General features: G+C 37.4%; 1 protein-coding gene across 3 annotated transcripts; it reads right to left on the reverse strand.

The window, feature by feature from the left end:
* Window positions 1-6191: 6191 nt before the first annotated feature.
* LOC120111517 lies at window positions 6192-27579 on the reverse strand. 3 transcript variants are annotated; one of them, XM_039128673.1, is made up of 5 exons: window positions 27388-27579; window positions 20541-22807; window positions 9939-10059; window positions 7700-7759; window positions 6192-7622 (listed from the first exon to the last, which is right to left on the reverse strand). In XM_039128673.1, exons 2-5 carry the CDS (start codon window positions 22658-22660, stop codon window positions 6948-6950), a joined length of 2976 nt encoding a protein of 991 aa, XP_038984601.1. In that variant the 5' UTR covers window positions 22661-22807; window positions 27388-27579; the 3' UTR covers window positions 6192-6947. The 3 variants fall into 3 exon arrangements, with proteins under 3 accessions (XP_038984601.1, XP_038984603.1, XP_038984602.1); XM_039128675.1 differs by lacking the exon at window positions 27388-27579 and adding an exon at window positions 27042-27381; XM_039128674.1 differs by lacking the exon at window positions 27388-27579 and having other exon boundaries at window positions 20541-22897.
* Between the last annotated feature and the right edge of the window lie 113 nt (window positions 27580-27692).

The raw sequence follows: 27692 nt of genomic DNA on the forward strand, positions 1-27692 counted from the left end.
TACTGTTTCATGAGGAAAGAATAAGTTGAGTATGTCTACAACAGAATCAGCATAGAAAGAGGTATCTACACGAGAAAAAAATTAATAATATTCACTATAAACAAAGATCAGATATGGCCAGTTCAAGATCTGCTTTACTCCATAAAAAGAAGAGTCCATATTTATCTACATGATTAGGCAACGATGCATTATTTATAATCAAAGAGTGATAATATAAGTCCTTAACATGTCCGTCGCCATTTTCAAGATACAGTACCATGTCAACTTCTACCTCATATGGGTAGATGTTTTATCCAGAATAGGAAATTACTGGTGTGTGTGTCATGTGCATGCATCATATGTATGTGCATGCCTTTTCTTATATTATAGGCAAGAAGTTTAGGCTACATAAAATGAATGCTTTGAAGATATATTACATAGAAATGTTCATTTCCAACAAGTCATGAGGCTGTCTAAAATAATGCACGTTTCTTGATGATAATGTAATTCGAGAAGTTTACTGATCTTAAAAAGATTTGAAGAGATATAGGGCTTACCAAGCTTGCCTGTTTTCAGGTTCTCTTTGCCAAAACTCCATCCTAAATTTTATCTAAAGATTAAGAGGCACAAGACCATTAGAAATGACCAAAACATCGGTACCACAGCATCAAAAATAGAAGTCAAGTCATCCTGCATTGCACGAATTTTAAAAGTTTATGAAGAAATAAAAGAGGCATACAATTGATGCACCTAGGCACAAGGACAAAGCACTGTCTGTACATAACATATAAGTAGGTAAAAAAAAAACTGGGTACTGCAGACAATGAAACAATAATAGACATGAAAACACCATATAAACAATGGAGCCCTATAAGAAAAAATGTTTAACACAAGGGAGTCATGGATCAAATTAACTCATTGCTATAAATTTGTTTTTTTTAAACTTATGAGAGGATATTCTAAATTGTTAAAAGTAAACTATTACTGGTGGCAAGATGGAACCAGAAACATTACCTTTTGGTCCAAAACTTCCTCAAGAAGGGCAAATTCCGTAACTTGACATGACTGCAGCTTGTTGGGGAGTCCATAACCATCTTATATCAGCAAACTTGTGAAATATTATCATTCAATTCACCCTGTCCTCCTAGTGCTAGTGATATCCAAGTTGATAGGTTAGAAAACATCTAATAAGGTAGAGGTGATGAATGCCGATGGATTTTGAATAGTGCACATGTATTACTTAATAATATCATGTTTGTTGGGGTGATTCAAGAAATGTTATATCCTAATGCTCCAGAGGATGACTACCTTACAAATTATCATTCAACTAAAATAAGGATAAATACATTGTTGAAATGCTTGTCATTCAAATAGGAATTTTACCCTAGTAATAAGCTTTGTTCAACTAAGACAGACCTGACAACTTTCTAGATTGTGTATAACTCTAGTTTCCCTTCAAAATTTATGCATGTCATCTGCGTGGGAATCATGTTTATACACAAGGTTTAAAGGGAAGAGACACAAGCATTACCGCATTTAATATTAAAAATGCATAATGATTTTTTGTACATATCTTTTCTTCACAATCTTACATATCTTTTCTTGACAATCTTCAGCAGGAGACTAATTTCAGGCTTTCAGCATTCACATTAAGAGACTGAGAGGTCTAGCAAACATTTTTCAAGGATGCCAAATTGTTTAGTATGAACATACTACAGGTCCGAAGTAATCCTCTTACAATTCAACTTATTTAATCTTACAATTACATTAAAGTCAAATGACAGCACATTTAGTTAAATACTGCTATCTGGTCTTCCAGTGATTTCTTTACATCTTCAGCTAGGCTTGCTAATCTAGTATAAAGAACATCTTATCACTAAAATCAGCAGCTTAGACCTCTACAATATATAAAAACCCTAATGAAATAAACAAAATGGCAATTAGTCAAGCATTTTAAGTATCCTGGCGGGATGAAAGATATAGAAGAGTTTGACGTAACAAAGCATATCCAGGAACCTGCAATGAAAGATAGGAGATAGAATAGTAAAGACAACCCAATATGATTAGACCACGAATTAAAAATGTTTGGTAAGATGAAAAAAAAAAAGCAATGACTGCAGATTGCAAAAGGTAGTCCCAAATAAGTTCTCCTGTGATACTAAACAACATCCAAAATTAACAGCGTAGACTTGAAAGGACAATTTCCTTTAAACTTACATAACTGGAGTTGAAATAGAATCTTTGTTCTCTTTAGAAAAAAAAAGTCATAATAGAATCTTGAACGGTATAATAATGACTAAACTTTAACTTGCTTACTTCTGGGCAAGAGAGGAAATAAAAGTAGGGTCAGTAGCGGTAATGGTAAAGAGCAGGGTGAACATAATGGATTATCTTTAATCTGCCATTCCAATGCTGAAGAATTATAAAGCGATAGAGTCTTACATTACCAAGAACTCAAAAAGCCAACATCAAGAGTCCGATTCGACTCTCTAATGTATATGAAATCTCCTAGTAAATTGAAGAAGCATAATTTAAACCCTAAACCTGAAGTCCAAAAAGGAAAATTTATCATCTCCTTGCGGTAACACCGGATCTTTTGAAGTTCTTTGTGAATTCTTCCATAGTCCATAATTTCCAGAAAACAAGATGCTGAATAACACTTCAAAACTGAGATGGAAATACTTGTTCCAATAAATCAGATAATGTTTTAATCGGTTGAAGAAAGAAAGAAAGAAAGAAAGAAAGAAAGGGATTTGAGAGAGAAAGAGAGAATGCGGATCTTGAAAACAACCCACATTCATCGAAACATCAAAAAAAGAAAAAAAAAACTGAGAATCGTTAAAGATCCCGTATTCAAATAATTTGCTTCAAGCTAGCGCAAGACCGAGATGATGCCAAGCACATTGGGGCCGAACCCTTCTTCGATCTTTGCAGACAAATCCCTCTTCTTGTCCTGATCCCATCGAGGCCCATCAAGATAGGAACGTCACGACATCCACGAAATCATCATAACAAGAGAGAGAGGATGATCGAAACCCCATTGAGGCTATCTTCTTGATCGAATGTTGACTCATCTTGAGCTCCGAATACAATATTTTGACCGTTCGGACCGTGGGGAAAACGGCCGGCAGCTGGTAAGGTATCCCTCGCCGGCCCCGGGAAAGACGCCGCTCCGACGAGAAGGGCCTCACCTCACTACGTCGCCTGGCGGACCAAGCTGCCGCGGGGACGGTATCTCCCGATTCTCCCGTGGTCTCGCACGCCGCCCTTATAAGAGTCCGCAGGGGGCGTAAACAATTATTCCTCTTAACACATATTCCTTTTAGAAGTAAGTCGGTGAGCCCCACCGACTTTATACAAAGCTTGTGGTTTAGGAGCCTGTATGTAATTAAAGGTTTATAGAAGGATCTAGATGTAATTTTATTCTTTGCGAGCCCACCTATTGCATCTTTGGCGTGAACGAACTTTTGCAACATTGCCCATCAGATCACGCTCCACACGCCTCTCAAAGCATCCTAAATTTGTCTGCGCAAATCCAAAAGAACCAATATGCGATTCAACAGTAAATTCGTACGAAGAAAGGTGAATTTTTTTTGCACGAAAAATATAATTCTGTCCCACGTGTAACATGCAAAATACAAACGAAGTAATAAGAAGAGGCGAACGGTGAGAAACATCTCATCCACAAGTGTAATTTTGTGGATGAAATGTTTTTATACTTTTTGCATGGCATCGTCTTTTGGCTGCAATTTCTATACTTCGCCGCATGAGTTTGGCTAGAGGGTGATTCCACTACAATGATGCTGTGGATTGACGATCCATTGTCCTGCCACCATCTTTTTGCTCAAAGATAGTGGTAAGCTTTGTTGGACCTTATAAGCTCATCATTCTTCTTACATATTTTGTGGAGAAGGTGGGTGTATAGATTTTTTAACTTCGCAACCTCCCTTGCTCGGCATTGGTCCCTGCATTTTTCTATCATTGTACTTGTTTTATTGATTTTTGCCATTTGATTCATTGTACTTCATTCTCAGCTTCTCCACAAAAAAAAAAAAATCTTCCTTCTCTTCCTTCTGTTTAGAATACCCGCTGCGTGTGCCAACGATTTCTCATCCCTAGATAACTCCGAGTGGAAGAAATAATTTCAAGATAGTTCAATTCTCTCGTCATTGATCCAAAAGTTCTCCTCTCCTCCTCCCTAAGATTGTTTTGGGGATTGGGTTTGATGTTCCTCTGGCTTCTTCTTGTTGGGTTTTATTGATTGAGAGAAATTGAAGGCTCCTGTTGGTTGTAACTTCTAGTGGACATGCATTTGGACTTGACCCTATCCATAACCGTGTGTGGCAATTATCAACAATCACAATAAAGTTTTTTTTCTTAAATAATTTTTGGGGATTAGTTACTTGGTTCGAGGTTTCTTCATTCATTTCTCTTGCTTTTAGCCATATGTCTACAATTTCATAATGGGCTGATAGTTTTTAGGAAATTTGGTTCTAATTTTTCTCTTTAAGGAATCTCTATAATAGACTAGACGCATATTGTTTTCTCCGCCTTTGCTGATTTCAAGATTAAATATATATATAAGAAAATTTCACGCGAATGCTATCTTCAACTTCAATCATCATACGGTATTAACAAATTGCTCGTATTGGGATATTGCGGCTTGGCAACACTAGAAAACTCTTTTTTTTTTTTTAAACCTTAACAATTCATACAGCAGATAGCTCATATACTTCTAGTATGAATATATTCAAAAAATTCAAAAGACAAGACATCACGGAGTGCGCTAAGCAACTCTCTTTTTACGACCTATAGGGTATCCCCAGAGTGATCCGCCACATACAAGGCTACCCAATCCACTAGATAATGCTGGAAAACCTGGAGAAAGCTCTTTAATACAAGTTCACAACAGTTTGGATTATTAGATCTTAATTTTACGGTGTTAAAGTTAAAGCCTGGGTTCGTAAATCGGGATCTTGGATCTTTTATGTGGGCTGGGATCTCAAAAAAAACAAGGAGGTCTTGGTTAACCATGGCTCGGCCCAATATCAGCTCACATGGTTCCAGCAAACCCTGCCCAAATTATCGTCAGATTTAGTACCCGTTTGCGGCTATTTAGGCCCCGTCAGAAAAACCTATACTTATCCCATAAGGTTTATTTTTAGCTAACACTTTAACCTATAATTTAACAAAATGTTAGCCAAATCATTAATTTAAATAGACCCTAAATGCTACATAAGAAAAAATTTATAAAATGATCAAACTAGCCTTAAGTAATATAATGTCCACGCAAGAAGGAGAAGTTGTTACATGATTACGATAGTTGGTTATAGTAGTTTTGAAAAAATCGAAGCTAGCTACTGCATGAAGTATTTCTTCCTTTCTACCTCGGGCACAATAAACTGATAATTTATAAATATGCAGCTATATTAGTATAAAAAATTGTAACTGCGAGCAGTGATTTTGTCGAACAGTACTTGGTGTTGTCAACTTTTATTTTCTGTTACAATGGTTGATAACTGTTGATATAGCAGCCATTAACTTAGACTTTAAAGAATAAAAAGGCAATAATAAACTTTGTATCTGTTAGAAGTCGTGATAACCCCGATGGGAACTGGTACCGTCTGTGGGATGGATGCGACGGGAATGAAATATCAGCTGAAGCAATGAAAGCTGCCGATGGAAATGTTATTACACCACATTGGTTTTAAGCATCGGGATAAGCTGTTGAACTAAATTTGACTAGAAATGAAGAACCCTGGTCTATGAGCACCAGTTAGGTACCACGATTCAGTGACACGATTTGATAACACATGGCTCATTCTGAAGAAGATGGTCATTCAGAGTTGGTAACATTAAATCGAAAGCGTGATGATGACAAGTATTGGAATTATGTCTGACCAAAGATAGCTAAACCTGAACGCTCCCATTCCGCTTCAACCCAAGTCGTCGGAATTTGCACGGAGTCAAGTCATAAACGCGGGATAAAATGGAGCGAGCTCGTAACCTCCTGGTGCCGTTCTCCCTCCCTCCCTCCCAGGGTAATAACGATCTTTTGATCACATCTCTGACCCGGCCCATTTTTTATCCTCGAGACAAGCGAGAGGTAAAAAAGCTCGTCAACCATCAAAAGGGGAGAAAGGGTAGATGAAGTGCTTCAAAACTATTACATCAAGCGCTCTAAAGGAAACAAACGCAGAAAAAAATATATAAAACAGGCAAGGGTTCATCGTTGCATCTGCAGTCAAGTCGTACATACATATTTCATCATCCTACTTTTAGGAGTTAGCTGTGCATGAAAGAGAATCAACTTACAACCTCACCCAGACTACTCTTAAATCAACCAAATTTCAAGAACAGAGAACCGGAAAAGAGAAAAAAGGCGGAAAACCTCTAGCATAACCTTATTTGTTACCCTTATAGCCACTGACTAAAAAGGAGAATACAGATCATACAAAAAGCTTGATTACAAAAAGGGAGGGGAGCATCATTAGACCACTGTGGACAACCACACCAGAGGATGCTAAACGCCTCTCCTACTCCTAGGGTTATCTGGCCTCCATCCCATCCCATTCTGCACGGCTCCTAAGTTTGGCACGCCATAAAATTGGGCATCGCTGGGAGGGGCACCATAAAGGGGCGGCTGCATCAGGCCATTTACAGGCAGATTCACGTCAGCTGGCCCTCTGGCTGACGAAAACCAAGGGTTGGGTTGCTGCCAGGGAGAATGGGCATTTAATACGCCCGGCACCATTCCCATCTGGGGCTGCAGTGAAGGCTGTGGAGGCATGGGCAGCGGTGCAGCTAACGATACAAGCTGTTGTTGTGGTGGGGTGTAAGGTTGGGGTGGCAGCTGCTGCTGTGGAACCGAGGCTAGATGCTGATTCATCTGGAAAGACTGCCCAGTTTGCTGTGGATAGACATTCAATTGCGGAGGGGGAGGTAGGGGTGCCTGCACTTGTGGATGGTTATCTCGGTTGGGGCCGCCACTCTGGAATATCATCCTCATCATCATCATCATCATCATCATCATTCCATGGCTGGATTTCAATCGATGGTTTCTTTACAATCTCACCCTGCCCATATTTGTACACCAGTTCTCTCATTTGATCCACCGGACGAGCATGCGGCATGTGATGCCGACGGCTCGCAGCCACCCCTGCAGGTTGAGAAGGAATAGGTTCCGAATCTTTTAAGCTACCATGAACAAAATCAAATTCAGGAAGGTCATCTTCATCCTTAGCATTCCCCGGACCAAAGCCAGGCGGTACATCATCGAACGAGTCATCATCAGGTGGTGGGGCAGGATTGGTAGGTGTGCCTGAAGGGAGGGATGGGATCGACGATCTAGGGGTAGAGCTAGAATCAACATTTTGCGGTTTTCTTGAACTAGACTGTTTCTTTGTGCTACTGCGCTTGTGGTGTGAGGACATCCTAGGTGATGCAGTCACATAAGGCCTTCTCCATACAACCACGCCAATGAGACCATTGACAGTTGACTGAAGGGTCTCTGCGTGCTCTTTTGGAAGGCACCTCCCAAGCATTTCAATAATTCTGGAGTGGGGAGGGCAGCAGTATAATTCCACCCCCGGGGCAGGCTCAGCAAATCCTACTCTCTCATCTGCAATGTACGACTCGGTGGTCTGCAATCAATAATAGGAAAAAAAAGATCAGAGAAAATGAGAGCTACAAGCTGGAGTTAGATGTAGAGAAGTACAACCTCAGAGAGGCTCGAGCGACCACTCTCAGGAGAACCATCCTTCCAACAGAACTGGACAATCTGCAAATCATGAACAGATGGTATGAATAGGAACAGCAGTTGCATTTTGACTAAGATCAACAAGTAAATAGAAAAGCATAAAGCTGGTTTCAGAACACATCTCAGTGACCTCAAGCCAGTCATTACGACTCATCACAATATCCCTCTTACTTTGGTCATGCAATGAAAGATGCTAATAAAGACACCCAAGATTTTTTGGAGAAACTCATGGGTGCACCGGCTTTGCATCGTCCCCCTCGCCTGGTCTCTTTTCTTTCCTCCTTCCCCAAAGTTTCTTTTCCTCATTGAAATCTCTTTATTTTTCTCTGTTGCTGTATTTTTTATAATTTCATGTCATTTTCATATTCGTCCTCATTCTATCCTCCTTGTCATTCTGTATTAAAAATGAAGGTGAAATCTCTAAAAACTGATACGAGGACCCAAAACCTGATACCTGATCAAGTCTAGAATATGTATTTTATTTAGTCCGCACCATGAACTACATCCATTCAGAATTCCCGACCTCCAGTTGTTTCCTTGGTAAATCCCCTAGTTGCTTTTTTAAAGTGATACCTTCATTTCTTTTAACTTAATACCTTCCCTCTGCCTTCCATTATTTTCTTTCAAATCTAAACCTAAATTTTGAGCCTGATAATTCAAACATATAAATCGAACAATATAATGACCAAGACTGTTTTCTCAATCCTACATTTCAAAATCAGACAGTTGAGAGTCATGCCAAAGAAATTTGGAAAAGGAAAGGCAGAAAACACAAATTTGTGACTGCTTTTACTGTTAGTTAAAACACCATTACAAATCCGAACCCAAGTTTCCCTTTCAGTATCAATGGACATTGATGAAGTCCACCTCAAGATTTTTAAACTCAGTTTTAAAATAGTTTCATGATTATGGGTCCATATGACATCAAGAAGCATCAACCATAATTCCTCATTTATGTTCTCTGATCCGATTTTCATTTGCAATTCAAAACAGAAGACATTTGTGCAACTCTTCACTATCACGATGAATCAAGTTACCATGACAGTTTATTCAACCGTGTCAACGGACTGACAATTCATTTGAATATTTACATTGACTCATGGATTTCCATGAATATTTACACGGGACCCTAAAGGCTAATGGTATGAGACGTTCTCAAATGTGCAAAGGAGATGCAATCACCATCATGGCTGGCCAACTAAGACAACAACAAGATGCATTTTTTAAGTGCTGTGGTCCAAGATATTAATATTGTCATCTTTTTTGCCATCATGTTTCCCAGTGTAGTGAATATCATTTTACTGCCTTTTTAAACTCTTCATGCATAAATACATTTATCGGTAAATTTTGATGTATGAAGACTACACCATATACTGACAGGCAAAAGGCTATATTCCAAGGAAAAGTCTAGGAGAATATGTACCATTGGTAGGTTGAGCAACTTGTCAAATAATAAAAACTAACATCCAATTGAAAACATGATTTCAATAAAATATACAAAAAAAATCAAGGAGTCCTATAAGTATCATGATTCAAGAGAAATCTCTTGCATATACCATTGGTAGGTGAGCAAAACAAAATATACCATTGGAAGCTTGATAATGATTTTCAATAAAATATACGAGAAAAAAAATCAAAGAGTCCTATAAGTATCATAATTCAAAAGAAAATCTCTTGGACATAACATGTAAATGGAATTATATCACATCAACACGAGAAAATAATAACAACGAATCCATCACATTAAAAAAGTTAGCATTTTAGGTTAACGAAGAAAAAGTCTGACAAAAACTGAGCCAGCATGTCTCACAATAGTTTCAGAGAAATTTGATGTTGTGGCATCCATAACAGCTCATCTAAATTAGGTCAATCGAAAACAAATGCAAGACAATAAGCTTGGATGATACTCAATTTGATTAGCCTTCAAGTACTGGAAGTTTGAGGTGATGATGACAGCAATCATGAAGATTGCGAGCACAATTTTTGAGCGCAAGTTAGATGAAGCTAAAAGAAAAAATTACAACTGTGCATCAGCTAGTTCATCTTCTACAGTTTTCACGTCATAGGCATGTTTAGTAGTTTAAATATACAGAAAGGATGCAGTTAATTAACAGGACCCAAAGACTCCAAGCATGCACTCAAGCTAAGCTATTAAACAAAAACTAATTAGAAAATTTACAATAAATGGGGCTGAAATTACCATAACTGCACGGCTTCGAGATAGAGGAAGCTCTTGGAGGAACTTTTCAAAAGCATCCAGTCTAACTCTTCCCTTAATCTCAAGAAGGCTAGGCCACTCCCGTGTAGATGTTTTCTCACCACTGTAAAGGGGCAGAGCAATAAAAACATTTTAGTGATATCATTCAGACACAGAGAACCATTTTACTGAACCTAGAAAATGTGGATAAACTCCATCCTTCAACTGATTAGACATGCAGCCACAAACTTAATAGCAGTACACTTCAGTTTTTCCCCTTCAAACACACACATGATGAATCAGATGATACAAGAACAACAAAATATTATCAACTATCAGAAAATCACAAAATAACTCAAGCTAACAGAACAGACCTTCAAATTTGACACCAATGATCACAACATTCCTACATGCAATGACACTGGCAACTTAGTAAACCTGAATTTTTTTTTCTACAGGCAAACTAGTTATCTCAGTTATTGGGCTATAGATGCCAAGCATGGTTATCCTACATTAAGAAACCAAACGGGCAGGACAACGAGAGCAAACTAAGGGAAACATTATCTATATCCATTGTTTATCTCAATTATAAAAAATCTCAGCAGCCAAGCAGAAATAGGTAACCTTAACCACAAAGAAATATGACTAACTGATCCAAATGCTTTTATAAACCCTCTATAATAAAGATAACAAAACTTCCACAGATACTAGAATAAGGGCACGAACTTTTTACAAGTCATTTATCAAATAACAATCTCTTTCATAAATATTAGATCAAACAACAATAAATCCTACTTGCAAAGCATTTCTGCTCTCAACCTCATTTTCCCCCTAGTCTGCTTATACTTTTCATGGCAAAAGATAAACACATCATCTCATCTTATAAAAAAGTAAGGGCCAGTTTGGTATTCCTCTTGTTTTCTGTTTTTGTTTTCATAAATCCAAGAAGAAAAATGAACTAGACTGGATAACATGTATGATGAGACCCTCCTGTTTTTTTTCAAATTGTTTGTAAAGTCTTTAATGCTGTTGGAAGCTAAGACTTATTGCTTCTGAAAAGAGTGAAAATAACAGCAAGGGATAACAGAAGTTTTGTGCAAATGCCATCTCCAACGTCAACCTCCACATGACATTTCACTATTTTGTTCAGAAACAAAAACACAAAAACAGCAACAATGCCGAACAGGCCTCAAATAGATATGGGTTTTCAATGAAGACTTGTTGTCAATTTTTTTAAAAGAAATTGATAGATACACAATCAATTTTAGCATACAATGGCATTAAAAAAAAAAAGCAACAACCGTGCTGTGGGCTCAGAGAAAGGCAATTCACAGCCTAAACAGAATGCATTTGCCCCCACCCTTAACAACAAAAGAAGATAAGCCCAGAAAGCCCCCTTCGAATATTCTCCCAATCTTATTTCCGCAAAACCGCATTTAGAATTATTTTAAAACCTAAATTTGTTTCTTTTCAACTGGTCACTGCAACCATACCCCTGAGAAATAGAAAGAGACTGCACTCTGTACAAGGTCAAGTTCATCGTGATATGGCACCATACGTTGATATATTCATTAAGAATAACAATCAGACAACAGAGCACCGGCTAAATGGGAATTTTAAATCCAAAACTGCTCTGCATACCCTACATTACCTGCTGAAATTCAGAAAAGGACTTGCTCAAGAAAAGGCTAGGAATAAGCTTCAAAGGATTGGACCTGGCTGCATAGTCTTCGATAATTGGTCAGCTTGGGAGATGTGAATAATCCAGACCATATGCCTCCAGTACAAAAATCCTTTAATGTTTTGTTATTGGAATCAGGTAGATGCTCAAAATTCATGCACCAAACATCATCTGAAAGTAAATTCTATTCCCTGTGCCATTCTGCGATAAACCCAAGCCAAAAACAATCTACCAGAAGAAAAACAGTACTTATCTTGATAGAGTATGTTGACCAGAACATCAGGTCAAATAATGTTTGGTAACATCATGGCATATCGATAATTGATTTTAAGACCCTTCCATATATGGCATCAACAAAAAACCAGTAATAGCAGCTTATTACACCCCCACTTAAACCCCCAACAATAAATTATGAAGAATGAGGTTATATGGATGTTCCAACTTAGACTCTCCCTACACCAAAGAAGGTTCATCTATAAACAAGCAAAAGGAATAGCCATTTGCACAGATGTCATGCAGTCCCCCTTCCATCAAATACATCTACCAGAGGCATTTTAGAAGCAATTCAAACAGATATTTACACCCACATCATGGTAAACTTCCTCAAGACAATTATTAAGAATGAAGAAACTGCTACTTTTGTGGTAAGCATCAATATACTTATACACACTCAAGAACCTGTTCATTAAACAACTGACTTATATAACAGGGCTTTGCTTACCCAGAATGACATCCACCATTTTCTTTTCTTTCATTTCCATACCAACACCAAATGATGATTATTATATACTTCAAATATTATATTAACATGCATAGTTCTTATATTTCTTACACCACATTTCTTAGAGATGACTAGCACTATAGAAGCACCCAGACAACTAGCAGTAAGCGCCCAAAAGCCCTAAGGAATTAAAAAAAGATTAAAAAATATAAATTACTAATGGAGAAGCAAAAGAATCTAAGATCTAAAACCCTTTCTTCTTCCACCTCCATTTCAAGTGTTGCATTTATTATCTCCACAAACATGCATTCCAGAATCTTCATGTCAACATAGGTAACCAAACTGGTCTACAAAAACTTGCCCAACTCAAACATCAATGCAACATCTCCAGGCCCTCTTAGAGAACAATTTCCTACATGTCAATTAGGAATGGGAATCCCTTTATTTCCATTAATTGCAATGATATTAAACCACTCATTTGCAATTTAGTATAAGATAGTAACAGCAAAATTGACAATAACAAAATCAAAATAAAATTTAGCTTAAAAAAGCAATAATATCATGATTAGAATACACTCGAATCTCACGACACTTGTGGAGGGCCCACATTTGAGTAAGAAGGTGAAATTTTGGTATTGTCAAATCTGAATGTATTGAGCATTTCTCAAAATATTTTCTCTGTGCCTTAAGATTTGAAATGCCAACCACACTATGCTATACCACACACGATCTCATCCTGTTTAGATCCGCATTGGTACAACTGTCTACCAACCATGAGGGCATATTGTTCGGCATACTGTATCAATATGTGGCCAGTACACCTTTGTACCATAAGATTTGAGACCTTTCTGTGCAAGATTTGCCATCTCGGTACTGAACCGCATACTGGTATCATTCTATTATAATGTCGGTGTGCCTGGTACAATGTGGTTTGGCGTACCAAGTGTCAGTACAACCCCCCCCCCCACAATGTACCGTTACAATCTACGCATCGGTACCGACCGATACAGCAAACCTTGTTCCGTGTTTTAACATATAGCCCAGAATCTTGGCATATGGGCTTTATGGCTGTCAGCCCCCCTAGCTAAGCTAAAAAAAAAACTTTCATTCATATTCAAGGACGGGGGTACATAGATTTGAACTCGTAGGGCCAACTACCTTGGACTCCTAGCATTTCTACGGTGGCCCTAACAAATGGATGGAACATGGGGAAAAAGAAATGCACTCAAAGTGCAACCAATAAGGACTCATTTGGTTCGCAGGAAAAGAAGAAAAAAAGTGTGATCAACGGAAAAACGAAGAAAGGCCTCTTGTTTGGTTGGAGTTTTCAAATGAGAGAGATCAGAACGTAGCATTTCCATGGGATTAACATTTCCATGTTTTATGAGAAAGAAAAACCCATGAGGGATATAGGAAAGCTATTTTCCACCGGTTGGGAATGAAGATGCTTTTTTTTTCAAAACTACCCTTAAGCCATCAAAATCAATAGAAAAGATCTTTCCCTTTATTAAGAGTATAATAGATATTTCACACAACTTTTCCAAGATAGTAGATAATTGATCAAACATAAGCCATTCTGGAATTGCGACTTTTCCATGGTCAACCAAACATGCCAAAATCATTTTCCCAAGCATCATACTCCCAAGAATCAGATTTTCAAAAAAAATATTCCGATGAAGGAAAATTCTTTCCGGGAACCAAACGAGTCCTAAAGGGGCTAACAATTATTACTTGATATCTCCTGTAAAATGGGCACAAAATACATTAATTAAACCCCAATTAGAGATATAACTAATCAAGAGCAACAACTATAGACACAAAATCTTCTATAAATCTGCAGTCAACTAGACACCTAGTATCTTTGTGGATCATAAAGATTGCTCTCAGTACAGAGCATAGATATTATAGTTGCCAAGCTTGGAACAGCAATTAACTTCTCGTTTCCTTTCCAATGCTTTGGTGAACATATCCGCTAGTTCATCCTTGAATCTTACAATCTGAGGGGCCGAAGGAGTTCTCTATCTTCAAACTTTCATGAAGAAAATGATACTGCAATATGTTTGGTTCTCATTAAGAAAAAAGTTGCTGACAATGAGCACTAATCAATGATCATCCTAGTGTAGCACTGAGAACCCCTCTAACTACGAATTTCATTTATGCAAGTACAGGTTTCAACAACAAAACTTCAAGCTCGGCCTCAATGTTAAAGCTACCACACTATCTCACAAATTTACCAACAGAAGTGCAACTTCTAGTGTTAAACCTGTCCACCAGTTTGCATATGATAATTTTGTCTGTATAATATGCTTTGTCCTAGAATTCCATTCACATTTTGGAAAAAAACAAATAGAATAGTACATGAGCATCCAGCACTGAAGTGCCACAGCGGTGAACACAGAGCATAGTACATGGTGTTGCGAACCATATTATCCACAGTATCAGCTCATATTGCATAGGGAACCCACATAACATGTACGTGACACACTGGTATAGAAGCAGATAACTTGTGCTTGATTTTTCTATATTATCTACTCATTATAAGCCTGTTTGAATGCTGAGAGATCAAACTGGTGCAATGAGATCTCTGCAATTTTATCAGCAGAACCTCACAAAGTCAAGCTGAAAGCCAGCAGTTGAGATCAAACCACGACAACAGCTATAATCCCAATAAAATAGGTATAAGCAATGTCTTAAAATGCAGTGCATGCAGCCACATATATGCTTGCATATGCGCATGTGGTCCCTTGAACACACAGCATTGCCTATATGCAGTTACCTCATGCAGTCATACTGTGTAGGACTGCAAGATAGTCCACTTAGAACTGTGGCCGCATATGTAGCCCACGAAATATTGTACGGCTATATAGCAAGCTTGCTTGTATTTGAAGGCACATATACAACCCATCTTAGGTGGCCCCATGCGAATGAGAAGATTCAAGCTAATGGTTAGGTTTAATGTGGGTTTCAGATAGAGCTGATACAGGTACTAACAATGTTAAATGTTGATTATGTTACAACTATCACTATTAGATATTTGGCACTAAGTAATTAGCACTAAATGTCTGTAGGTATTGCTATTGACATTGCTATTCATAAAAAAAATAATACCACCGATATTGTCATTGACTCATTATTGTATTTAACACGTCATACTTATTTTTTAAATAGTTAAAAAATAGTAACTGCATATGCACCCATACATGCAAACACCATGCTGTCCCTTGACCGCCTGCAAATCTCGGCCACCTTTTAAAACACTAAGGATAAGATAAATCACCTCCATAAATGAATTAGTTCTCTCTTAAAATTAGAATTAATTGTCATTGGAGATGCCCCAATTCTTCAAAATGTCACTTTTCCACTATAATTTTAAACCTAAAGCTTATAGCACAAAGATCTTATCACACTGACAAGAGCTTCCAACATCCAAGCAGTTAAGCGTATTGTTTAATGCACTTAGATTACTGTCTTGGCTTGTATCTTTACATATTCAATTAAATACATCTTTAATTTTTCATGTTGAAAATTGAGTTAACTATTATATTGTTTTGTGACTCTGATCTACGATAACATCCATATAGAAGTTAAGCTTTCTTCAGATAATGTACTGCACATACTTGGAGCTTTATTGCCAACAAGCAAAACATGTTTGTGATATCAGGAACTTCATTTGCTTGGATCAGTTAAAACTTGTCTGGTAATTCAAGACATTTCCAAACTTCACTAGAAGGATGTATTGAGAGAATGAGGGTTTTAATTTGGCACATCTCAGTACATCAAACATGTGTATCCTCTGGCAACTTATCTTTTTTCATGCTGACGAAAAGTTCAGAATGATGATGCTTACAATTTGCAAATCCACTCTATTGTTGGGTACTGGAATATGGCAATTGTTAAGTAATTAGCAATTATGTTGTTTAGTGACTCTAGTCTAAGATAACATACATATATAAGTTAAGCTTCTTCAGATGATGTACTGCACATACTTAGGAGCTTTAATTTCAACAACCAAAACTTGTTTGTGATATCAGGAACTTCACTTGCTTGGATGGCTCAAAACTTGTCTGGTAATTCAAAACATTTCCAAATTTCATTAGAAGGATGTATTGAGAGAAAATGGGGATTTTAAATAGGCAAATCTCAGTACATCAAACATGCATATCATCTGGTAGCTTATCTTTTTCATGCTGACGAAAAGTTCAAAATGATGATGCTTTACAATTTGCAAGTCCATTCTATTGTTAGGTACAAGAATATGGCAATTGATAAGTAACTACATCCAATGCACACTCTTCAAACTCTAAAGCAAAGAACTCAATAACTTTATCAGACCTAATAAGTTTCCAAAAGGCAGAAAACAGATTTTTTTTTCAATTCAACATAACAAGGTTTAATGATGCCATGATGATGAACACTATAAATTTAACATGAGAAAGAGCCGAGTTATGTTTAAATTTTCAGCAAAAAGTAATGAAATAATTATCAAATCCACCATGATTTAGGAATTCATATACAAACTCATATATGAGAGGATCTGTAAGTAAAAGCAGAAATTCTTCATCACACAATAGCTTAGAGAAGACTGTTGGTATAAAATATTATAAAATTGATAGAGATCAATGACCAAGCTGACAATGTCACTAATACAGACAGACAGATGTACACTAAGTATATCTCGAATAAAACAATAACGATATAATAGCCCAGTCCTTAATAAATCACACCTTTTAGTCTATATTCCTAGATTATAATATAACTAACAAATTGGAAAAAAAAAGGATTTAGTGAGTTTATCTACTGGAAATACAGAGAAAGAAAACTTCGGATTAATTGAAGAGAAGGGAAGGATGATGTTGGAAATTCAAAGCTACTCATTTACAGGATGTTCATAAGACAAATGTTTCTGCCAGTGTTCTAAAAAGACTGCCGTGGTATGCAGTCAAGGGACCACAGCTGTGAGCCGCATAAGCGGGTGCATATACAGTTACCATTTTTTAACTATTTAAAAGAAATAATAATTAATCATTCGTGCTGATCATGTAGTACCAAAGAGCTACGAGCAATAATTATAAAAACAACATTTTAATATTATCGCACACATTAGGCCCACCTAAAACTTACATCAACGCTAACCATCAGTTTGAACCTGCTTCATCTGCATGAAGCCCAAATAAGAGTGGACCGTATATGTGGCTCCATAGTGGCCCACATGCAGCCATATAATACCAAGCAGACTGTATATGTAGCCACATAATACTAAGTGGACCACTTTTTCAGTCTATATGCACTATGAACACATTTAGTAACTGCATATAGGCAATGTGGTGTGCTCAAGGGACCACACAGGCAGTCATATGCACCGAATTTAAAAACACTAGTTTCTGATTCCCTTTCATTCCCAAATCACAGTGTTGCATCATTGCAAATGATGATGACCATTCAATTCCCACAAATTAAATTCATTTCAATGTCAAGTAGACAACTCTTGATCCAAGAACATGGATGTAAAATATCAAGGGAAACATGATATTTTGATGTTTCAAGTTATAAGCTTCAGAAGAAGCTTCATACTAAAAGTGCCTTTTCTGGTGGAACAGACATATATCACCAAGAAATGCATGCACAGTAACATTATGTGATCAAGTCTTCATCATACAAATGGGCATGACCAACTTTATGTGTCAAAACCAACAGACTGCCTCCATGAACTACTTGAGCATCATCAACACAGAGAGCTTGCATAATATCCATCCAGATTCACACAAACACCAGATGAGAAAGCACAACACAATGTAATCAAACCAACACCAATATACAAATGAAAGAAAAAGGGGTAAGAGATAAAAATGCAAGCTAATGATCCAAAAGGTGGCCCTCATATGTGACCTTCAGAGCCTATTTATGAGAGGAGCGCCTAGGCTGTAGTTATCTAAAAAATGTTTAAACATATTAATTGGAAAAAAAGATAAAATTAAGTAGAAAATTAGAAATAATTCTTATACATTCAAAAAGATTAAGTGTGAGAGAATGGTAGAGAAAAGGTGGAAAAGGCAGCAAGATGCAAAGAAGAAAAAAGACTTAAGAGGAAAACTATGGGAGGCAACAAGAAGAAAGCAGAGGTACTGCAGCATGCACTAGCAGCTGAGAACAGTGGCAGCAGTAGCAAAAAAGAGCAGCAATACAAGGAAGTGAGCCAACGCACCAAAGGAAGAATTATGACACCATCAAAAGGAAAGACTTGAAAACCACCCACTTTTCTGACTTCTCCACCTCTCATCTCCTCTCTTATCAATCAAGCACGAGATGGTTAGGGACAGAAATAAGAACCAATGTTTTCATTTAGTGCCCTGAACAACCCACTGGCATACGCCAAATCTGCTGAAGTACGCTTTGTGCAAGGCGCAAGACCCTACTGGATGCCTAGGCTTAGTCAGCAAACTGGAAACTATGACATGCCTTAACCACATAAGGAAGCCACCAAGGCCATAAGTAGGGCACCATCAGGGCTACTTTTCAGTACAGACTTGAAGACAAAAACACATTTCATAATTCATAGGGACTTAGTCCTGTAAAAATCAGCATACAATCCCTTAAAGGAAAATTATTAAAGAAATGAAAAAGGTAATTAATTATACGAACACATGAATGCATCAAAGAAAGAAAAGAGTGGAGAAAAGAATGGAGATAAGAGAGATACAGAGAAAGAGAGAGAGGAACTGAATATATGGCTGATGCATCCCTGTTAGCATTATTAAATATTCATATACATATTACCATGTATGCAAAACACAAATGCGGGTAAGGTTTAAAAGATGGGCCACTTTTACTTGTAACAACTGATTAAACAGCCCAAATTAATTATTTAAGGCCAGAATACATTCCAAATAAAGAGTAGAATCCCATTGAAATCAATTCAGCAATAGCAAGCTTTTGACATGAATTTAACAACACTCATAAGAAAATAAATTAAAACTGCCAAACTCGACATACTGCAACCCAACTAATAAGCATATTACTCCAAGAACAATCAAGTTCATAACATACGCAAGATAAAATGACCAAGCCAGAAGGATACCTTAAAAAGATCATTAACATACATAATTCTTGACTATTTATAAATATAAATCAAACTGTATCCATTAATTCTGGTTGGCTCAATAAACACGACTAGCCATCTATTCTAACAAAGCTAGATCCATTCTTAGCACAAGATCTTTCCATCATGTCCACAGTTATTTGTTCTACTTCGGCTAGATCTAATATTAGCATGAGAACTTTCATTATTTTAGCAACTAACATCCAGAATTTCTCATGTCAGTGCCTCTTCTTCTCTGGTCATTCTATGCACAAACAAACCCCTCTGCCTTTATAGCACTGATATTAGAAAAATCAAAAGTTAAATATCTCTGCAACCATTCATGAAATATTGGAATCAGAAGATATGAATGCTGGTGTCAAATCATGCCGCAACAATTTTAAAACAGAAATCAACTTGCAAATAATACTACTTTACTTATTCCCCAAGTATAGATACGAAGTAACAAATTACAAGAAAAATGATGACTGCTTATATTACCCAGATTCTTCTACCTAGTTTAGGTACCGGGCATCACACATGCATAGGAGATGTTAACTAGAGATGCATCTTAATCTTTACATGTCGGAACAACTGCATTTAGAACCATGCTTCTTTCTTGTACAGATAGATATGTCAGGTTTTGGTTCAAAAGAGAAAACAACCAAAGATTAATGTGATTCCTCTGTTGGTCTCTATAACTAAATACTGTAACAAGTAAAACATTTATTGTGGAAATTCATGGTTAAACTCAAACCATGCATGTACAAGTGTGATACAATTTTAGATATGTCTCATGTTCCGCAAAAGCATATGTTTCAGGATTGAATTACTCCAAACAGTCATACCAGGGTAACCATTGATAATATGCAAGTAACACAGATGAATGCAAAAACTTTAAAAGTTGAATATAAAGTTAAATCATACAGTAAAATCATATAGGGAGCTTACTTAAAAATTATCATGACCATAGGCCTGGCTCATATTTTAGGTTATACTAAATTTACAATAGCGATTTTACTGACCACAAAATTGTATAAACATAGTAAAGAAATCTTAGGTAGAATAATAATTTATAAAGCTGGAAGAATTTGCCATGGAAAGGAAACACAGTAAAATATAACAAACCTTCTGAAGGAGCCAACGACCGTCGCCAAGGAAGAAATATTCAATTGAATTACGCCTTCCCATATATTCTCACTTGTCAATGCAATTTCAGCAGAGCAGGTGTCTGATTGAACATCAACAGAATCATATTTCGAGTTATTATCAGTCTTTGTATGCTTAATATCCACATCTTGACGACTGTTGTTAGAGTTTTCCATGGGATCCTTTAAAGAGGTGCCTGCGAGACCCAACTTAGAACCCAAGCCATCTTTTGAAGAATCTGACTTCGACCGCAAGCTATCTGATGCAGCATTTTGCTTAGGTCTCAAACGCTCTGGTGCAGGAACTGTCTCAGACTCCAAGCTATCTAGGTTCTTTTCACCAGAACTAGGGCTTTCTTGCAATGTTTCCATTGATAAATTCTCAAACGGTGGTTCAGAATCTAGAGCCATCATGAACTCATCCAGAGAAACTATTGGAGGAAGCAACTCTGTATCTTTTATTTCATCCACCATGAGTTCTTGCATAAGATCAGTCTTCTCATGCGAAAGCGTGTCTAAATTGCCTGAAGGGTTTTTGTCAGCTGAATCAACCTTTTCAGCAGATTGCACACGTTCAGATGCCCTAGATTCCTTAGGTTTGGACAAATTCTGACCTATTTTATCATTGGCTCTTGAACGAATTTGCAACTCTTCATGAGTTTTTGCTGGAATTTTAGAGAGCATGCTAGCCCCGAGTTCAACCTCCACCGAAACACCATCCGCTTGTTCAACTTCAACCTGAAACTCTCCTTTATGAGTTTTCTTCACCAAGCGTCTGATATCAACTTCTGAATCAGGCAAAACAACCATCTGTGCAAACTCTTCTGCTTTGGCTAACCGCCACTGTGAAAGTTCCTTCGAAGCAAGTTCCTCAGCAGTCATGGAACATAGACGTTCAGGGGCAATGTCACCAGACAAAACTCGCTCTCTCAACTCTGGGTTGCTACGATCTTTTAAATTAAACAAGAGAGACCTAGCCTTTTCTTTATATTTCTTATTAACACCACCAAATAATCTAAAAAGCTCTGCTTCAATTCTAAATGCCAGACTTTCTGCATTTTGAAGTGTTGTGTCTTTCTTATTTCCAGCTACTTCGTCATGTGCTGTTTTCAGTCTTTTTGAATCATGGTTTGGCACAGCTTCAGTACTCCCAGTGTCAAGATCAGATGCCCAACAGAGCCCATGACCTTGCAAAAGTTCATCTTTGACAACAGAATTATCAATTGGCACTTCATCTGAAATAACATGCTTCAATTGAAATTCTTGCACATCGCATTTCCCTATTTTTGTGCTGTCGCTTGTATGTTCATTGGATCCGGTATCATTAGTTAAGCTAGCTTCATCATGCTTCTGGACAGATTCCTTGGAAGTCAATGTTTCTGACAAGGTTCCATATGATGACGCATTTGAGATTATGGAACTCGATGCACTTAGCGATGTGGCAACTTCTCCCTTCCTTGTTGTGCTTGCAACCTCAATAAGAGTACTATTCTTTTCTGCAACTTCTTTGTTCTGCTGGCCAGAGACCATAGACAATGAAGCAGCCAATGACTCCCTCAGTTTCAACCTCACAGATTCAAATGACTCGGATCGGACCTTCTGTGGCAGCTCCATCTGAGCTGGGCGTTTGTTTTTTGATGACAACTGCTGTGAGCCCTGATTCGCAGGCCTAGCATTTTGAATCTTGGACGATGCTGCCATCTGTTTAGGTCGTTTATTTGTTGATGATAATGAATGCGAACCAAGATTAATGGCCATTGACGTTTGGTTGTTGAGCAATGGATCTGTCCCTGACAGTCCCCTGTTTGATGATGACAACTGCTCCAACCCCAAGAAAACAGGCACGGGAGTTTGGGATCTTTGAGATGATTCCATATGAGTTGATTGTTTACTCATGGAAAATAATTGATCTGGTCCAAGATTAACAGGCAGAGAAGTTTGCACCATAGCATGTGTTAGTTGTTCGTCCACTGATGACAGCGGTTGTAACCCCCAGCTAACAGGCAAGGCAGTTTGAAACCCGGGTCCGTTTGTCAAGGACAACTGTTGTGATCCCAGATCAGCCGACATGGTTGTCTGGCCCTTGCTTGATGGCTCCATTTGAGTGACTTGCCTGAGTTTATTATAACTGATAGGAAATGGTAGCGACACACATGGTTGTCAAGTCAAGTGCCCATTAGCTTTCACAAACCTTCAGAAATTTCTACTAGATAGCTGAATTGGCCACTGTTATGACACAAAAGATCCCTGTATTGAGATCAACATAATTTGGTGACAACCATCTTCAACACCCCAGTTTATAGAGATGACAAGATACCATCATCAATTTGTAAATATCAAAACAAGAAGGCAAAAATAAAGCTACTTTTATGTGAGGCTGGCAGCAGTTGCCTGTCATTCCGAAGCAAAAAAAGAAAATCTACCAGAAAATAAAGGCTTTTGTGGGTTATTCTTAAACAGAGATTTGTAAAAAAGCAAAAGCCTCCCACCATGTGTAAGTTTTGCAGGGGAAAAATAAGTATAAAACGTGCTGAACATCTTTCTCAAAAGAGCACATGCTGAAAAATCTATGCATGATTAAATACTTTGTATTTCCAATGCACAATAATTTTTCCCCTTTCTGTTTATTCTTTCCACCATATCCATAGACATGACTAAGTCTTCTCCCTAACCTTCTTTTTTGATAATTATAAGTTTGTAACAAAAAAACTAATAAAAGGAACAGTACGCAGGCAATTTGAAAGGAACTTCCATTTTATACCCTTAATATAATAGGCATTGAGAATACCACCTTAAGGTATATGGATAGAACTGATCCAACCCCGGCCCCTTCCAACATAGAGGGTAAGTGATGCCTATAGCGTATAGAGTTGATCAGTAAGAGCTGAAAGCAATTAGCTGCAAACAGAGTATGATACAAAGCATAACCCAGAAGCCATTTTATAACTACCACCCTAAGCCAATCCAACACACTCCCCTAAAGAAAGCAGCAGTCCTTGACAACACCCAAGCTGCCATGGCATATGCTGATACTCTGTTGATAGGCAACCTACCACCCCAGGAAAATTGTTTATCCACAACCTTCCAGCCAGCCCCATAATCTTGACTTTCACATCCTACCTCAAACCTAACACCATCCAAGTTCCTAAGCACTTTTTCTTCTCTTTTATAACTAACGTAGAATAATCAACAGCCTCCTGTATTCTTTGTTTTACATGACCATACCATCACAACCCATAACCAACCATTTGTCCTCTACTGCTAAAGTTAATAAGTTTTATTAATGCACTCATCTCAAACTCTATTCCTACAGAATTACCAACTATCCAACCTCATATGCATGTGCAGGTTCTGTTATTACCTAACATTTCAACAAATACATCATCTCTAGCCTCAACTATCACATAGAGAATCAACCTTCTAGTTTCAGTGGCATGTTACAACCATACATCACTTCAAAAGCACATCTTGACACCACCCAACCATTCTGATTCCAACATCCAATTACAGCATTTATCCTTATGCAAGTAGATGATGAAATAAAATGTCAGCTTATATGCATTTGTTGGTAATCAAATGTGATCAGAACTACATTTTCAGTAGCAATCATGTTAGAAAAGTATTATATGTCAAAATTTTGTTTTGAATCCAACACTCTAAAAGAGCATCTTGACACCACCCACCAATTCTGATTCTATTGCATATCCAATTACAACATTTAACTCTAGGCAAGTAGGACCAAGATGAAACAAAATAATCAACTTATTGGCAATTGTTGGTCATCAAATGTGACTAGAACCATTTTTCCATTAGCAATAATACCACAAAAGTATTTTATGTCGAAATTTTGTTTTGGATCCCTTGATAATGTTTTATAGCTTCATCCAGGATTTTGTGTCAATTATTAATATCAACGAAAAATAAAATATCTCATAGAGTCTCTTTCTTTCTTTTGAGATGAATTTGATAATCTATCCTGGTGTTTGCTATCTATAATCAAAACTCACCAGAATAAAAACTTTTCTCATTTGACTAGCATATATGTCTAAACAAACTAGAGCTTGTATATGAATATGGTCATGCATGTATGTGTTCAAGGATGAAATCCACTTTGCAGCATATATCAAAGATTTGCGAAGAGCATATTAATAGTTAAGTTCAATATTCATATCTAGAGAAGAAGACAAGTTAGCCAGCAGTCATGTCAATCAGTATTAAGTAACTGATCAACCAATTGATTCAGAAAATGTCAAACCAAACATCCAGCCAACAATCTCATGATGATAACCAACAAATCATATAGCTGAGTTCGCATGTTATAAAATGGAAGATCAACATCATAAAGAAGGGTTTTTAGGGTCCTCTTGCAATGATGTATGTTCAAGATTAGTGGTGTAAATGAGACGAGAAGCTCACGACCTACTCAAGCTCGACTCAACTTGACTATTACCGAGCTCAAATAGCTTGGACAATTTTTCTAGTCGAGCTCAAGTAGCAAAATACTCGACTCGAAGGCTCATGTGCCTAATCAAGTATATATATTTTTAATAATATTATATTTATTTATAATATATATCATAAATTAAATATTTTAAAATATAATATGATATTATATTTTGTTTTAACCATACTTTCTTAATTATGAACGAGACTTGAACTCAAGCTCGAGTATGGCTCGACTAATATTCGAGTCGAGCTGAGTTGATCTCGAGAAGTGCTTTTTTTTAATCAAGTCGTGCTCAAGCTTAGATATTAAGGCTCGATCGATCTCGAGTAAAGTTTCGAGCTTGAGTGTTTGGAATCGAGTTAAGCTCGAGCCTCTAGCTACTCAAGTCGGTTCGGCTCGATTGCACCCTATTCAAGATGACGGAATCAAAAATATGAAACCTTTTCATTCTTTATGAGTTCATCAAAGAATCTGCGATCTTTTATCCGCATCCAATTCATACACTACTACAGACTACCTACTGAAAAATACAAAGAATATAAACACACTTATTGCAAAAATAACAGCCACCACTACCAAGAAAGAGGATTTGAACAAAACATGTACATGCCAAAAGAGTCCAAATCAGGTGCTATTTACAACACCAGTTTAATTATCCAATTCATAATTGTCTCTTTAAAATACAGACAAGAAGCTCCTTTGGGGAGGGACAAAAGGCTTTCTTTTTTTTTCCTTATTTTCTCTTTTTTTTAAAGAGACGGATAAATAGCTTTTGTTCAGCTTGCTTTACAACAGAAGAGTAAGGCGTCAAAATATTGTTTTGTTGGGCATTAACAAAAGGTAACTTTCAGATCCACAAATCAGCAAACCATTATAGGGACAATATGCTAGAAGTAATCTTCCAAATAATAAAATGTTAACCATTTAGACATACTAATAGCTTTAAACTTCAAGGCTTCATCCTCATTTTGATGGTACATGACCACTGATTGATATCCAAGTTCAATCACCTAGTCACTCATGCTAAACACCAACACAAGTAGAAACTCACAGTACATGCACCCAAATCAACAAAACAAATTGCAAAATAATGACCAAGCTTTCTAGTCCATCAAAATAATTTTATGGTCCATGGAACAATTCTGTAAGGTCAGAATTCTTGTTTTAAATGGATTCCTAATAAACAAGATTAATGCAAAAATCCACCTCAACAATAATCAATAAATCCCCACAGAACTAACGCCTACAAATAGACTGCTGTTCCCCTGCAATTGCAAATGAACATAGAACAAAGTGAATGCTATGCATAAGCAAAATTGCACCTGAGACAACCTTTTCGATCAAAACATGTCTATGCAGACCAATAACATACGACAAACAAGAATACCTTGGAAGAAAAAGGGGGAAGGAAAGAAAAATCCCAGAATTTCAAACACTAAGCACACTCAAACCCAACAAAAAAAAAGGGACGCAAAACTACATCAATATTTAATCACAGGTGACTTTCAACTGACAAAACAAAAGCACAGTCTTGCATCCCACAATACTAAAAGCCAACTCACAGAAAGAATGGAAAGAAAAAGTACAATAAAATAAAGAGAGAGAACGTGAAAACGTGCAAGCATACGAAAGCTGAACCTCCAAACATTATTACCTTTTCCAGCAATTGATCAATCTCAGTTAAATAGAAAAATAAATAAATAATCATACGATCAAAACCTTATTTGACGTTGAACCAGTCTACTCTCAGATCTATATCCACCAATTCCTTTTTCTCCATCATCCTTCGCCTCTTTTTCACCATAGCATGGAACCAAACCATCATGCATCCCAATCTTCTCTAAAAAACAACTGCTTTGAACACAAGAAAATACTCACTCTAGAAACACAATACCCTGGAATATGCAGAGAGGGAGCATCTAAAAAGCATGTACAACATGTAAAAGAAAGGCTCAACCTCAAAAAAAAAAACATTTTTTTCACAGCAACGAATCAATCTTGGTAGGGGGCAAAAAGAAGAAATAAGGAAAGAACCGTAAAACCCCATTCAGTCAAAACCCTATTTGTCTTGCAGAACCACGAAAAGCCCTAAATAAATCATAAAGCAGTTCTTGGACTAATCTATATATATATATCCGCAATCTCCGCTTCCCCCATATCTGATCCTCCCTCTCTCTCTCGCCGCAGCATGATTCAAACCCCTCATAACTCCAAAATCGTCTCGAAAAACTACAATTTTTGAGCACAAGAAAAGACCAGAAAACCCTAGGTTACGTCCAGCCAAAAAGAAAAAAAAGAAAGCAAAAGAACAATTGTATCGCAGAAAAGCTAGGGCAAAGACATGAAATCGAAGACAGAGGAGATTGCGACCGTGTGTTACCTTCAAGAAGGAATGGTCGAGGTCGGAAGGAAGAGACGCGGATTCACAACCGTCGCGGAGCCGGGGGAAGAGAGAGAGCCCTAGAAGAAAGAGAAAGAGAGGCGGCGAGAGTGAAAAGGCCGCGCCTCCGTCGTCAGGCTTTCGGAACTAGTCTCCAAGAGAGAGCGGGGGCTCAAGATAATGTCCCGATTTCTTTTCTGGAAAGAATTATATGCGAGCCTTGGAGGGCCGGCTTTCTAGTAGAATAAGCTGTTCGGTGCTTGGGCCAGACCACGGCCCACTAACTCGACCCGTTCTGGGGTGCG

The sequence above is a fragment of the Phoenix dactylifera genome, chromosome 8 (genome assembly GCF_009389715.1).
Source record: "Phoenix dactylifera cultivar Barhee BC4 chromosome 8, palm_55x_up_171113_PBpolish2nd_filt_p, whole genome shotgun sequence".
Taxonomy (NCBI): domain Eukaryota; kingdom Viridiplantae; phylum Streptophyta; class Magnoliopsida; order Arecales; family Arecaceae; genus Phoenix; species Phoenix dactylifera.

Excerpts from the sequence above, each read along its gene's own strand:
- LOC120111517 (XM_039128673.1), bottom strand. The coding sequence starts at position 22,660 with ATGGAGCCATCAAGCAAGGGCCAGACAACCATGTCGGCTGATCTGGGA. Across the intron at positions 10,060-20,540 it reads GTCGTTGGCTCCTTCAGAAG|TGGTGAGAAAACATCTACAC; the intron begins GTTTGTTATATT and ends GCCCCTTTACAG. Across the intron at positions 7,623-7,699 it reads GTCGCTCGAGCCTCTCTGAG|ACCACCGAGTCGTACATTGC; the intron begins GTTGTACTTCTC and ends TATTGATTGCAG.